Source organism: Oncorhynchus gorbuscha, linkage group LG04 (assembly GCF_021184085.1).
Source record: "Oncorhynchus gorbuscha isolate QuinsamMale2020 ecotype Even-year linkage group LG04, OgorEven_v1.0, whole genome shotgun sequence".
Classification (NCBI taxonomy): domain Eukaryota; kingdom Metazoa; phylum Chordata; class Actinopteri; order Salmoniformes; family Salmonidae; genus Oncorhynchus; species Oncorhynchus gorbuscha.
Genome location: NC_060176.1, coordinates 26,761,596 through 26,776,399, shown reverse-complemented (window position 1 = coordinate 26,776,399; position 14,804 = coordinate 26,761,596). Strand labels below are relative to the sequence as shown.

Genomic DNA, 14,804 nt, shown 5'->3' with positions numbered 1-14,804 from the left:
GAAGAAAAACCAATAACTGCAAATGTAAATAACAGTGCAGTTTTCACAAAACAACATATTATTATACGTGTTATAGCCAAACTAGACGATAGGCAGGATTAAGGCCTCGAAAGTTGTGTAATTTAAACAAAACCAGAGAGGAGGAGGTGAACTTTAGGCTGCATTGGTGAATTTGCGATGCATGCAAGACAAAACATTGAAAGATACAGATAATACAGTGTGTATTCAGGCCCCTTGACCTTTTCCACATTTTGTTACGTTACAGCCTTATTCTAAAATGGATTAAATATTATTATTTTTTCAGCAATCTACACACAATACCCCACAATGGTTATAGTATCTGTATCTTTCAATGTTTTGTCAAAGTGAAAACAGATTTTTAGATTTATTTTGCAAATGTATTAAAAATATTAAACAAATACCTTATTTACATATGTATTCAGACCCTTTGCTATGAGATCTGAAAGACTTCAACATCCTTGAGATGTTTCTACAACTTGATTGGAGTCCACCTGTGGTAAATTCAATTGATTGGGCATGATTTAGAAAGGCACAGACCTGTCTATATAAGGTCCCACGGTTGGCAGTGCATGTCAGAGCAAAAACCAAGCCATGGGGTTGAAGGAATTGTCCGTAGAGCTCCGAGACAGGATTGTGTCAAGGCACGGATCTTGGGAAGGGTACCAACACATTTTTGCAGCATTGAAGGTACCCAAGAACACAGTGGCCTCCATCACTCTTCAATGGAAGACGTTTGGAACCACCAAGACTCTTCCTAGAGCTGGCCGCCCGGCGTAACTGAGCAATCAGGGGAGAAGGGGCTTTCATTAGGGAGGTAACCAAGAACCTAATGGTCACTCTGACAGACCTCTAGAGTTCCTTTGTGGAAATGGGAGAACCTTCCAGAAGGACAACCATCTCTGCAGCACTCCTCCAATTAGGCCTTTATTGTAGAGTGACCAGACGGAAGCCAGTCCTCAGTAAAAGGCACATGACAGCCCGCTTGGAGTTTCCCAAAAGGCATCTGAAGACTCTGAGACCATGAGAAACCATATTCTATGGTCTGATGAAACTAAGATTGAACTCTCTGGCTTGAATGCCAAATGTCACGTCTGGAGGAAACCTGGCACCAAGCCTACGGCGAAGCATGGTGGTGGCAGCATCATGCTGTGGGGACGTTTTTCAGCGGCAGGGACTAGGGGACTAGTCAGGATCAGGGGAAAGATGAACAGAGCAAGTACATAGAGATCCCTGATGAAAACCTGCTCCAGAGTGCTCAGGACCTCAGACTGGGGCGAAGGTTCACCTTCCAACAGGTCAACGAGCCTAAGCACACAGCCAAGACAACGCAGGAGTGGCTTTGGAGACAAGTCTCTGAATGTCCTTGAGTGGCCCAGCCAGAGCCTGGACTTGAACCCAATCGAACATCTCTGGAGAGACCTGAAAATAACTGTTCAGCAACGCTCCCCATCCAACCTGGCAGAGCTTGAGAGGATCTGCAGAGAGGAATGGGAGAAACACCCCAAATACAGGTGAGCCAAGCTTGTAGTGTCATACCCAAGAAGACCCGACCGAGGCTGTAATCGCTGACAAAGGTGCTTCAACAAAGTACTGAGTAAAGGGTCTGAATACATACATTTCTATAAAACTTAATTGCTTTGTCATTATGGGCTATTTTGTGTAAATTGGTGAGTAACATTTTTTTTTAAACACACACATTTTAGAATAAGGCTGTAATGTAACAAAATGTGGAAAAAGTTGAGGGGTCTGAATACTTTCCAAAGGCACTGTATGCACACCTTCTCTCTTTCCCTCACGCTGGCTTGCCTGCTCTTTCTCTCTGCTAATGATGCAAGTGTGTGTAGAATATCCTAGCCTATTCATTGATCATAGGCCCTGCTTTACTGAAGTTGCGAGACATTGCAAGCCAAGAAATGGCGAGTTACAGCATACCATTACAAGATGCAGCTTTTGATTGCCTAGTGCACTAGTTTGCCTAGTGCACTGACTTTGTCTGCTTTGGTGTCTGACCTGCCTATACGGTGCCCCTCCCCTCTCACACTGTCCCTCGCTAGGTCGCTTTGAAAGTTGCAAGCGTTTTTGTTCTCGGAAGTACGCAACTAATCAGTCTCCTCAGTTCCAAAAAAAACAAACACTTGTCCCGTGGAAAACGGTGTGCACAGTCATTTTAGCTTGGACTTCAAGCTAGTTAAAGCTGCTGTCTCGGATCTTTACACCACACACCACACCGCACCCGAGCTTGGCACACGCAATCCCCAATTCAGCAGTCACAGTCTTGACACTCAGAAATGGGAGTCGACGTGCAAGGAGTCGAGGAATCAATTATTTTGGAGTCGCCTCTCCGCCACCACGTCAGTTGGAAAAATGTCAGAGAAAGGCGAGCGACAGCAGCGATGTGTGGCAATACTTTGAGCAGTTAAATGAGAAGGTGGTGAAGTGCAAACTTTGCTAGGTGGAATTGAGGTAAAGTAATGGTAGTTCACAGGTGCAACGCTTAACCATCTGAAAGGGACGCACCCTGAGACCCAATCCTTTGCTGGCATTGTAAATGTAGTAAATTCTCGTATCGTTTTAATGGGAAAACCCCCAAAAATGTGTCTGTTTTAAACTTTAAGAAAAAAGTGTGTGTGTGTGTGTGTGTGTGTGTGTGTGTGTGTGTGTGTGTGTGTGTGTGTGTGTGTGTGTGTGTGTGTGTGTGTGTGTGTGTGTGTGTGTGTGTGTGTGTGTGTGTGTGTGTGTGTGTGTGTGTGTGTGTGTGTGTGTGTGTACAGGTTTATAAACAAATAATTACATGTTTATAAACTACTTACAAACATGTTGTAAATCCTATTAAGTGTACTTCAATGTGAAGTGTTTGGAAATGTCTACTTTAACGTCCACCTTAAAAGTAGATAAAAGATAACATGGATAACGGCAACATTTTTACAGTGTTCTATGGCCTGATGCCATTGCTTTGTTATAAGCACAACTTGATTTCACTGTTACAAGTCTTTATGTTGACATATTAGTATTCCTGTTGAATGAAGGGATAAAATATCCATCTTCCTGGCTGAACAGGCTGAAAGCTGTCCAGGACTGAGCTTCCGACAGAAGGGCTCAATGATGGAATTACAGACCCTCCAAGAGTCCCTGAAAGCGGATATACAAGTTCATCAGGTAACAGCACTACAGCATCTCTCTGCTTTTCTGTCATTTAACCACCATTTGTTCACTTGATTCACCTGGAAATGATCAGACATGTTTCGGGAGGAAAGTTGATAACACATTCAACTGTGCGGCAGAATGTGGTTGGGTTTTTGTTCATTACACTCCCATCAGATTCTTGCCCTCAGGCTGCGCCATGAATACTTCCTCCTTCGACTCATCCTATCTGTCAGCTTATCCACCTCCTTCTCTACTCTGCGTCCTCCTGCCTCTCCCTTCAGTGATTGTCCTTTAAGTATGGTTTAGTGTCGGGTTTGGGTCAGAAAAATATACTTCATCCTGTAAATGTATGCTTTACACTCTTTGAAAAACAAGTGCTACCTAGAACCTAAAAGGGTTATTCGGCTGTCCCCATAGGAGAACCCTTTGAAGAACCCTTTTTGGTTCCAGGTAGAACCCTTTTAGGTTCAATGCAGAACCCTTTCCAAAGACGGAACCCAAAAAGGGTTCTCCTATGGGGACAGCCGAAGAACCCTTTTGGAACCCTTTTTATCCCTCTTAAGAGTTTATGTGTACTCTGTAGTCTTTTTGAGTTGTATTTCTGTGCCATCCATAATGTTTCTGTTTTGAGGTTTGGTGCATGATACCCTCCGTTTGGTTCAACCCAAATACGGAAACCAGAAACATGAGGAAAGCTTATCCTCGCACCTCTATCGCCAGCCAGATGTGCTCCTCGTAGCACAAATGCAAACATGGCATGTGTTGATTAAAATGAGAGTGATCACATTAGAGAGGCCCACATGTTCAGTGTAAGTCAGTATGGTGTTCCTATTCGCAACCACTGAATGTACCTCCTTGTGTTTGTCTGGAATGTTTTGTACAGTGGGGAGCCATGAATGTGCTCTAAGGTTGCAGTATTGGAAGGTGCCTCTGGGGGCCACTGTGTCTACAGTTTGTATGGCTGTGACAACAAGAATGCATTGGGTACTGCAACGTTAAAGGGGGGGGGGGGGGGGTGAGTAAAAGGAACGTTCGCTCAGGAAATGTAAAAACCTATTGCAAAACCTTTTTCTCTAACCTTTAAGAAGCATGTGACGTTAGGAACAAGTGACACAGCCTCTCTCCTTGTAGTATATTAGGTGTGTCAATGCATTTGTTATGTGGTTGTTAAAAACTTATGTGTCTTTCTATGATTTCTCTCTCACAGAAACTAGTGTCCCAGATGAAACAGGATCCACAGGTAAGCCCCTCCTGTCACAAAGGCGTACCAGATTGCTAGGCCCAAATACACAATATGTTTTGGGGTTGACGTCAGAGGTTTTCAAGCTTTTGAAAGAATGTAGTATCCCTATTACTCAAAATCTACACAGTTGAAAGATATGACTTAAAACAGCCTAAGAGGAAAACCAGAAAAAAGACCAGTTAAGATATAATGTTTTGAATTTTTTCTCACCAATTCCGTGGTATCCAATTTTTTTTTTAGTAGCTACTATCTTGTCTCATCGCTACAACTCCCGTACGGGCTCGGGAGAGACGAAGGTTGAAAGTCATGCGTCCTCCGATACACAACCCAACCAAGCCGCACTGCTTCTTAACACAGCGCGCATCCAACCCGGAAGCCAGCCACACCAATGTGTCGGAGGAAACACCGTGCATCTGGCAACCTTGGTTAGCCCGCGATGAGACAAGGACATCCCTACCGGCCACGGACCTCCCGGTCGCGGGGCGACGGGCTCAGAGCCCCAGGGGCTCAGAGATTTTTGATTGGTTCCAAACTCCACCTCTTTTACTTTACTCTGTCAATGTTGAGAACTGCCTTGAAATCTCCCCAGAGCTCTTCTATCTCTGTAGTATCCGCCCACCATACTTTATCATCCTGCAGCCCTTTTATGAGGACTCAATGCTGTAGCAGCAGCGGCCCATCCCACATTTCAGCGGTGTCCCTACATCCCAGCTCTGAGTTCCCCCTCATGTGGCTGACAGCCGTGGCAGCCCAGTGACGCGAGGGGAGTGGATTACTCTTTCCACCTCACTTCACTCATCCCGTGGGAAACGGTGTGCACAGTCATTTTAACTTGGACTTCATACTAGTTAAAGCTGCTGTCTCGGATCTTTACACCACACCTACACACACACACACACACACACACAAATACAGCACCCAGAGCTTGGCACACTCCCCACATAACACACAAACCCCAACTCAGCTGTCACGAATGAACAATTCTTCACAGCTATGTGTAAGTGAGCTATAACAGGCTTGTTGCTCTCTTCTTCTTCTTTTTTTGCTGCAGAATGCTGATTTGAAGAAGCAGCTCCATGAACGTCAAGCCAAGATCACAGCGCTGAGTGAGCAGCAGGTAGGCAACTGAAACAGGAGAGGGGAGTGGTGGCTCTGGGATTTCATACACCATCACACTGGCACACACCAAGGTCTTTACCAGTCTTACATTACTGCACTGTGTGTTAACATGCTAGAGGTTCTCTACATGACAGAGCCTACTTTCACTTCCTGTCTGAGCTATCCTTTCTTTCTTTTCTTCTTCTCTGTCCTTCTTCTGAAGAGCAGGCCTAGACAAGTCAATGTGGCAGATCTAAGAGTCCTGCATGCTTCTGCATGTGATTGATGATTTCTGTACAGTTGAGGGTGTGAGCCTAGGATCACTTTGAGTTGGGTTTTGTCTGCTTCTTCAGGCTAGGGGCTTAGAGCAGGTGTCTGACTGATCCAGTTTCATGGTGCTGAAAAGCACCACTCTTTGTGAAGCTGTTAACATTCACATCCATTGACAACCTTGGGATGGTTAGAGATAAGAGTCATTTGAGACTTTAACAGTTTATAGGACCTATGTACAGCAGTGGTGCGAAGTACTTATGTAAAAATACTTTAAAGTACTACTTAAGTTGTTTTATTTACTTTACTTTACTATTTATATTTTTGCAAACTTTTACTTCACTACAATCCTAAAAAAAATGATATACTTTTTACTCCATACATTTTCCCTGACACCCAAAAGTACTCGTTACATTTTGACAGGAAAATGGTCCAATTCACACACTTATCAAGAGCACATCCCTGGTCATCCCTACTGCCTCTGATCTAGCGGTCTCACTAAACACAAATGCTTACTTTGTCAATTATGTCTGAGCATTTGAGTGTGCACCTGGCTATCCGTCAACAATTGTGACGTCTGGTTTGTTTAATATAAGGAATTTGAGATGGTTTATACTTTAGAAAGTTAAGTGCATTTGAGCAATTCCATTTACTTTTGACACTTAAGTATATTTAAAACATTTACTCAAGTAGTATTTTACTGATACTAATAGATTTTTACTTGAGTCATTTTCTATTAAGGTACCTTTATTTTTTGCTCAAGTATGACAATTGAGTACTTTTTCCACCACTGATGTACAGTATATACAGTATATTTGTTATTGACTTACAAGTACAACTGGCGTGCATGCAGGTTAGTGTTAGTGAATTTGCCCCTCAACCAATCATTTACATATTATTGTAAGAGGCTTTGTTTTGGCGATTTGAACTGAGTCAAACTAAACTTTTGGAGATATGTTGTTTTTCCTCTCAACCACTTTGCTGCATATAAACTTACCCTGTTATTGTGGTTTAATGAAGTCTTGGGAATGATAGAGGTTTCTATTGAACCTCTGTTTACAATGTCCCTGGTGTCTAATTTTCTTTACAGACTAAATGAAGGGGTGTGATTCCTGTAGAAGTGTCCCATTTCTTTCCACCTGTCACTTATCGATCGTCCTCTCTCGAGTCTAGGGCCTCTGTCGGCTCAACCAAAGAGGTTTTTAAAACGTCAAATTTAAACGCTGTTTGGGAAGGGCCTGGATTCACTTTCAAAAGAAAAATAATTGCCATTTTATTTGTGCAGAGGCCGAAGCTTTTGTTGTACCTTAATTGAGTCTGTGTTGCTGTCTTAGTTTTGAGAACCCTTAAGCTTTATGTTTGTTTAACGGTTATGCTATTAGAATATTTGGTCACAATACTCGCAGTGGATGCATGGGTATCTGATCTGAAGAGAAGTTCAACACCGATTGAGAGCTGTTCTTTGAGAATCAAGGGGAGCATTTTACTGGAATTAGCATCAAACCTGCATCCCCATAGTCCCATCCAGACACTGCTTGTGGCGGTGCACTTTCTCAGTCTATTCTTATTACCCCCTCAAGATATGCTTATTAATACAACTGCTGTTGCAGTCTCTCCTGTATTCACTTTACATGGAGTCAATGTCTTCATTATTTAACTTACATGAAGTTGCTCCACACCTTGAGGCTCCTTAAGGAAAACATGTTTGACATATATTTGTTACTGGATTGTGTGTGTGTGTGTGTGTGTGTGTGTGTGTGTGTGTGTGTGTGTGTGTGTGTGTGTGTGTGTGTGTGTGTGTGTGTGTGTGTGTGTGTGTGTGTGTGTGTGTGTGTGTGTGTGTGTGTGTGTGTGTGTGTGTGTGTGTGTGTGTGTGTGTGTGTGTGTGTGCATTAGTGCTAAGCGGTTAGTGCTTTTTGATTTATGAGGTCGGTTCGGTTTCGGTTTGATTATTTAAAAAAAAAATTACGGTCTTCGGGTTTCGATTTAATAATTTTAAGCATTTAAATGCGCTATGCATTATGTGGGTTGAATCCTTTAACAACACAGAATAAAACAATGAATAAAAGTTCAACGATGGTAATGACCCATTGATACTTATCAGTTATTACCCTTCGTTTATTCACCTTACTATATCTGAATTAAATATTTGTTGTGTATATTACATTGGTTTTACTTGAGGACTTTATTATTTCATTCCAAGTCATCTCTATAGAGCTGCCTATACTATACTACTATTTTAGTAGTTTATAAAAGTAAATAAGGCATACTTTTATGACTGTTGAATACCAATTATCAACTACTTCGATCAGGGATGGGTAACTGATCAGGGATGGGCCTGTACCCAAAAACACAAGCGGGTCCAGAACCAGAATTGAAAATAATGTCATGGGTCAGATCTGATATGATTGTCTCGGGTCTCGGGTATGTGTAATTTCTAACTGACTTTTCCAGGAGGACCCATATAGTTTTGAACACAACTGCTGCAGTAGAGAGAGTGAGAGAGAAATTGTATAATTTATGCTGCTCCTCTTTGCTTTTCACATAGGTGGCACGTGTAGCTTGTTGTTGTTGTTGTTGTTGTTGGCCAATCATAAGCCATCAAAGCTGCAATAGGCTAGTCACAGAGCCTCTGCGTGGGGAAAAAGTTAGGAGATATCTATTCATTGGAAGATTCATTAAAAGTTTAAGGAGAAGGATAGGCTACAACGACCTAAAGCCGACAGGTAGGCTGCTACTATTATATTATGAATGGAGTTGTTGTTGTTAGTAACTGTGTAGGACGAGAAAGCGCATGCAGCCTCAATTAGCCTAGCTAGCTAGATTAACTAGCTTCTCCAGGTTTGAAGACCAGTATTACATATAAATAACCTAGCTATGGCAGCTATTAGTCTACTATAGCGTGAGCCAGCTTGGTTGGTTGCAGTTTCTCATCTCTCCCTTCCTCCTCCCTGTTCCCCGGTCACTCGCTCACACTCATAGTAGCCTACACACACAGCACTGGCCCCTGCTAGAGCGTCACTTCTCTCTACCTCCTCCCCCTTGTGCTTTATCAGCTCCGGTTAATAAAGTAGCTTAAAATGTTATTTTTCTGCTGCTTCCCTCACTCAGATCGAACCGGGCCTGGATCCAACCAGGCCTATACGGAACGAGTCTGGCTGTTCCTCAGGTCCGTTTGGAACTGGTCTCTATATTGTAAAAGTTATCTTATGCGTATTGGGTCTGGTTGGGAAATCCCCAGGTCGGTTTTGGAACGGGTCCAACTATTTAGTTTCAAAAAGTCCAATATTCTACAACTCCCTACCACATCGCATAGTTTGGGCATTTCAGGCATAACGCTCTTCAGTACTGTATCTTGCCCGGTGCTGAAAGGGACACCTGCTGACGGAGTGTGAATAATACCAGGTTCATTTAACAAGGGTGGCAGGCTGCTCAGGCCAAGTATTTCAGCAGCTCAGCTATGAATTTTTAAAAGTGTTTTTTATAAATTCACACTAGCAGCTGATTTATATTCTATGAGGTGCGGGGCCTCCACTGAGTCGATGTCAGATGAGTGTAGCGTATAAGACCGGAACGATTAGATGATTATATCCATAGAGCATTTACATTTTTTATCATACTGAACTATTCATTGTCTGTATGAATAGAGGTAGGAGTGGTGAAAGGTAAATTGAGAGGGTCACTTCATTCGAGCACTGTGTGAAAGACAAATACTCAATCTGAGGATTCTCCGCTGAAATTAGTCACACCAATGTGCTTTTGGCCACACGACCTCCCACCACTGCATTGTAACCAGAAGGAATGAAATATTAAAGTGCTGACTGAAGGTCAGGTTGGTTGTGTGTGCAGAAACCTGGATTCCATTTCAATGGACCTGAGCTGTTTTCATCTAGTGTTTCACGTTGTTCGAGAGGATTCTAGCTGACTTAATTGCTGGACTGGCTTGATTCGGAGTTAGATACTGCAAAGGTCGTGAGGAATAGAATTGTCAATCTTGACAGATAAGTTGTGTAGCACAGCATTTGACGTTCTGCTTATAAACGTATACATCATTAGTTCATTGTTTGTTAAGAAGCTTTTGAAAATGATCATTATATGCCATTCGTTCTTGTTAGGACTTTCTCTTCGCCCCCATAATGCGCCGATGACTTATTTTATGAGCTGAGAAACTTTTTCAGAAACCGTTTAGTTAACAATGTCCTGAAAGAGACTATTACAGTTCCACACATCAGCAGTTTTCATTGTGTGGACTGAAAAGATGTAGAAAACTCTCTCTCTCTCTCACTCACTTAATGAAAAGGCTCAACTCCAGGGATGTCACCCCACCGGGGCTATGGAAGCAGCCAGGCTGTGCTTCTATAAATCATGCTGCAATGATCCAGCCATCGATTTCAGACTGGGGTTGTCTTTAGCACAGTTGAAAACCCTTAAAAATGTCAGTTATTTTATTGATTCCTGTATTTTCTTCTCTCTCCCCTGTCCCCCATTTACAATATATATATATTTTTTTAATAGTTTTTTTTGGTCAATCGTCTCTCAGTACTGTGTCTATTTGTCGGTGTGATGTGTTATAATCTGGATTTACCGCGCAGTTCTTTCAACATCACTTCTTGGATTTAAAATAAACTGCCCTGCATTTCACAGGGGTCGATACTAGGTGCTGTTCTTTTTACTATTTATACAAATGCTATTGGTCAATCTGTTAAAATGTTTACATTTGAATCGATATGCGGATGATACTATTGCGTATGCAATTGACCCCACTACTGACTGGGTTGTGACAAGGCTACAGTCTGATTTTTGCAGTTGTGCAGGAAGCCCTCCAAGTAATCCCCGAAAGATGTTTCGATTGGATGCTTTGAAGTCCCTCGGACAATTCAGACAGCTGATTGTTATCATGAGGAATGTGTTAGTTTTAAATGAATGTGTTTTGTATCTTAATGTGTATATTGTCTATATGTTGTGTTTACCTGTACTTCCCTGTTGTATGTGCTTGCTTTTGTATGGCGCAGGGCTCATTTGTGAAATCGACGTTAGTCTCAATAGGACTTCCCCGTTGGAATAAAGGCAAATAATCTGAATATTCCTCTGAAAATCCTTTTTACTCTGGAAGAAGGAAGTCGCTTTTCGTTGTGATTTGTAGAGACTCAGTAGCTTGTCTTGTGTTTCTGAGCGTTATGGTCGCGCTCATGTCGGAGAGTTGTCTCATTTTCCCACAGATGACATTTGATTGGCTTTCGAGAGGCATACCGCTGAGGATGTTTGTGAGAATAAAATGGGTTCAACCTCTGGTCAGACCTGAACCTGATAAACTTGGGACACATGGGAGCAGAAAGTGCTGAACCTCCCTTCTCTAATAATGCACTCCAGGGAGGCTGTGTGTGTCAGTGAGCTGGTGTCTTACGTCTCTTTGTGAGTTGGCAAAGGATTTATCCATATTTTCAAGCAGGTTTCAAGCAGTGGAGTAAAGTTGCAGCATTCTGTATTTATGATACTATGTGGTGGTCCCTTCCTCTTTTAAGAGGTGTGCTATTCAACTTGCCCTGCAGAATTCATTTAAAAGGCTCTCCTTTTAAATGAGGAAGCTCTATTGTCTCGGAATACCTGTCTGCCTGTGTGGCTCCCTAGCTCCCACCCAGGGATAATAAAACACCTTGAGCTCCTCCACCGTAGAAATAATGACCCATGGCACTGAAACGAGGCACAATTGAATCGATTTAGCTGCAGTCTGTCCTTTCTTTGACTGCCTCAATGGTTTGAATAGTACGGGGCATTTTATGAGGAGACTGAGCCCTGTGGATCCAGAGAAATGGCACTGCGATGAATGCTTGGGTAGGTCTCAACTGGCCTGGCCAGGACTGAATACAGGGGAGTCAGACAGACTGGCTGTGACATGTGACGTTATGGCTCACTGTAAAAGCCTCACAGCTGTTGATAAGCTAGTTGCACTTGTGCCATTTGTGAAAACATGAGGAATAGAAAGACCATATGATAATATGCAAAATACTGGAAGGACTAAAACATTGATGCCAAGGAAAGAACCTGCTCCCCATCTATTGTCAATGCTATTGTTCTTAAGTCACACACATTATCAAGATGTTGTAAATGGATTTACACAGACTTGCTATGCCCTTCTATTCCCCTGGGGACACAGATTTGCTAGTGGGGCATTTTTGGGCAGGGCTGTTTTATGGCTACTTCAGGGATGGTTCAGGACTACTTGGGGCTGGTTCAATGCTGGTGCAAGTTTGGTTTGGGCTTGGTACAGCAGGGGTAACCTGGCACTCAGTCTGAGCTGTATTTGCAGCCTCTAACGAGAGTCCCTGCTGCGAGGCCCAGATATTATCACTGCTGCTCCTCCATGCACGTAATCTGGACGTGTATCTCTGCTGTGTGCCCAGGAAATAGAAGGAGGTAGGGAGGAGAGAGAAGGGCGGGCATAAAAAGAGCTGGAAACTAAAAGTGCTTTAGTGTTGTTGAGGGATGACTCACAGTATTGCCCTGAAATGAACCCCCCAAAAATTCCTGCATACAATATATGGTCGTCCTCCGCTGCTCTCTTCTAAATGCAAAATATGCAGACAAGCATTGTTTCACGTAATGTCCAATTGAATATACATCAAATAAAGTATTCTGACTCTTTTTAATATACTTTTTAATTATTACCACACTCTGAGGCTGTACCACACATCAAGTTGTACTTTCCCCTCCTCACACCTTGAAAGCACACACAGTAGAAGCATTCACATTACATTCAGCCCACCAGGTAGACTCCTATCTCTTCTCCGTGTTAGATACCTGCGTTGGAGTTAGCCTGCACAGGGTTCAGTGATCACTGTTCCTTAGCAACAGGTGAGCCATATGGTCATTTCTGGCACAGAGTCAGTCTTTTTTTGTGAGCAGCTGCCTAGAACTTTTCGTTTTTTTTGTTCTGTTGGCGCTTGCAGGGCAATTACGGTTGCGCTTGTGGCCGGTACAGGTGTACTGTATGTCAGTGATCTCCCGGTCACCTCCCAGGGAGTGATGACACATCTCCCTTGGACATCTAGCTCCGTCTCAGAGAGGAGAGTAAAGAGCCAGCCCCCTCACTGACTTCTCCCACTTCCCACTTACAGTTCAAAGGTTGGCGAAGTAGCTACGCCTCCATTCTACCCTACAGCCAGTTTAAGAACATCCTCGACACTTTAGAAGCTAACGGGGGAAGAATGCGTCTATCAAAGCCTGAAAAGAAAATCCCTATTCCTGAGAAGTGCTGCGGCAGCACGCTGCTAAGTCACCGTCTTGAAAGCGGAGGGAGGGAGGGAGTGTGTGTGTGTGTGTGTGTGACAGGAGGACGTGCTATCCTCCAGCAGCACGGTGCCTCTCAGTGTTAGAATGTCAGCTCCACTCTTCCACACAGATGCTCCCTGCTGTGTGGTCTGGAGAGGAGACTGTGGCAGGCCAGAGGAGAGCAGGAGAAAGGGTGCAGCCTGGCTGGCTGTCATTGGGAGAGTGGGGCCAACTACTGTGCTCTCTGAGAGCTGTGTGGGGAGGAGTTTCGCTAAGACATGCCCCCGCACTGTTCCACTGCAGGCCTGTTCTGTCCGCCCCCGGAACCTAAAACTACAATCCGGGATAATCTCCTTGATGTTTGACTAATACTGTGAAAATACAGAAATGAGCCTCGTGTACTACCTCCTGGGGTGTGCTTTCCTTGCCGTGTTCTTAAAACTAATGACCCCCACCTGCTAGTTCACCGATCCTTAAATCTCCATCCTCCCGGTAGATTAACATTTGCTCAGGCTGAATAAGCGACCAGGCCAAAGTCTTTGACACAATTGAAAAGTTCCCCCAAAAACACATTTGTTTGCCATGTTTTCCATTTATAGAAGCTTTGAAGGTGACTAAAGACACTGAGCTTGTTGAGTAAGTGGGTAGATGGATGCTGTTTTCTATTGTTTCCTATTCTGTACTAAGAAGGATTTGCAGTGTGTGTCATACAGGAAATGCTGGAGGTAATTATGAAAGAGTATGAATCACACTACAGCTCAGTGCTAAGAGGCGTCACTACAGACCCTGGTTTGATTCCAGGCTGTATCACAACCAGCTGTGATTGGGAGTCCCATAGGGCGGCGTACAATTGGCCCAGCATTGTTAGGGTTTGGCCGGGGTAGGCCGTCATTGTAAATAAGAATTTGTTCTTACCTGTCTTGTCTAGTTAAATAAAGGTAAATTAAAATGTAAATTATTTTGAAAATATTTGAAGAAAATAAACAAGTCACACAATTGTTAATACTATTAGTTGCTTTATCTATATCAAAGCAGATAAAGCACTGCTCCTGGTAGACTCAGTAAATTGATTTTAGAAATTAAGTATGAACCAGATTAAACACATTCATGGAAATGCTAATCCTTTTCCTGCTCAGGGGGCAGTTTACATTGTTCAGCACATTGTACTTTGAAAGTAGATTCGTATTCAGTGCCCTGCACTTCCTCCCACCCCACTAGAGCGTATCTGCAGGGAGCAGGGATGTCTGGATAGAGAAGAGGTTTTATACCTGCTTAACCCACTTTCACAGCGCTCTGTGGCTGACTGAGAGACTGACTGAGTAAAAGAGAGCAGCGCCTACCCCATGATGCATGTAGTTGCTGAGTAAATACTAAATTCTGGCAGTGATGTGCACTGTGCCAGGGGCTGTGTGTGTTCATGAGGAGACTGTAGAGCTTTTACTGTTGTTTCCACCCAGATTTTTAGCTCTAGTTGTTGTGAACAGGATGGGGGGGAGGTAGAGCTAGGTCTGCTGGGTTATGTTTAGCTATAAGGCTGACAATGTGCTGTGTACTGTGGCCAGCCATGATTCCATTAATAGTAGTGACACGTATCCTGTTTGACACTAAACAGAACTGTGCAGGTTCATTTGTAGATCTGCTTTGCCAGAGGTTTAAGTAAGGCAGATTGTCGCCTAAAACCGCTACTAGCTAACTACTATGCACGTTTATCAGATGCAATTGATCAATTTATATATATTTTTTTACTCCTATGCTTGTG

At 43.2% G+C, this 14,804-nt stretch overlaps 1 protein-coding gene across 6 annotated transcripts in view; it reads left to right on the top strand.

The window, feature by feature from the left end:
* Nucleotides 1-14,804, top strand: part of LOC124033918 (PHD finger protein 21A-like) — a 39,466-nt gene that overhangs the window by 5,548 nt on the left and 19,114 nt on the right. For all 6 annotated transcript variants that reach the window (XM_046346347.1, XM_046346348.1, XM_046346350.1 and 3 more), the window contains exons 3-5: nucleotides 3,079-3,177; nucleotides 4,373-4,405; nucleotides 5,460-5,525. In XM_046346347.1, the coding sequence (XP_046202303.1) occupies nucleotides 3,079-3,177; nucleotides 4,373-4,405; nucleotides 5,460-5,525 (198 nt within the window). The remainder of the gene's footprint in view (nucleotides 1-3,078; nucleotides 3,178-4,372; nucleotides 4,406-5,459; nucleotides 5,526-14,804) is intronic.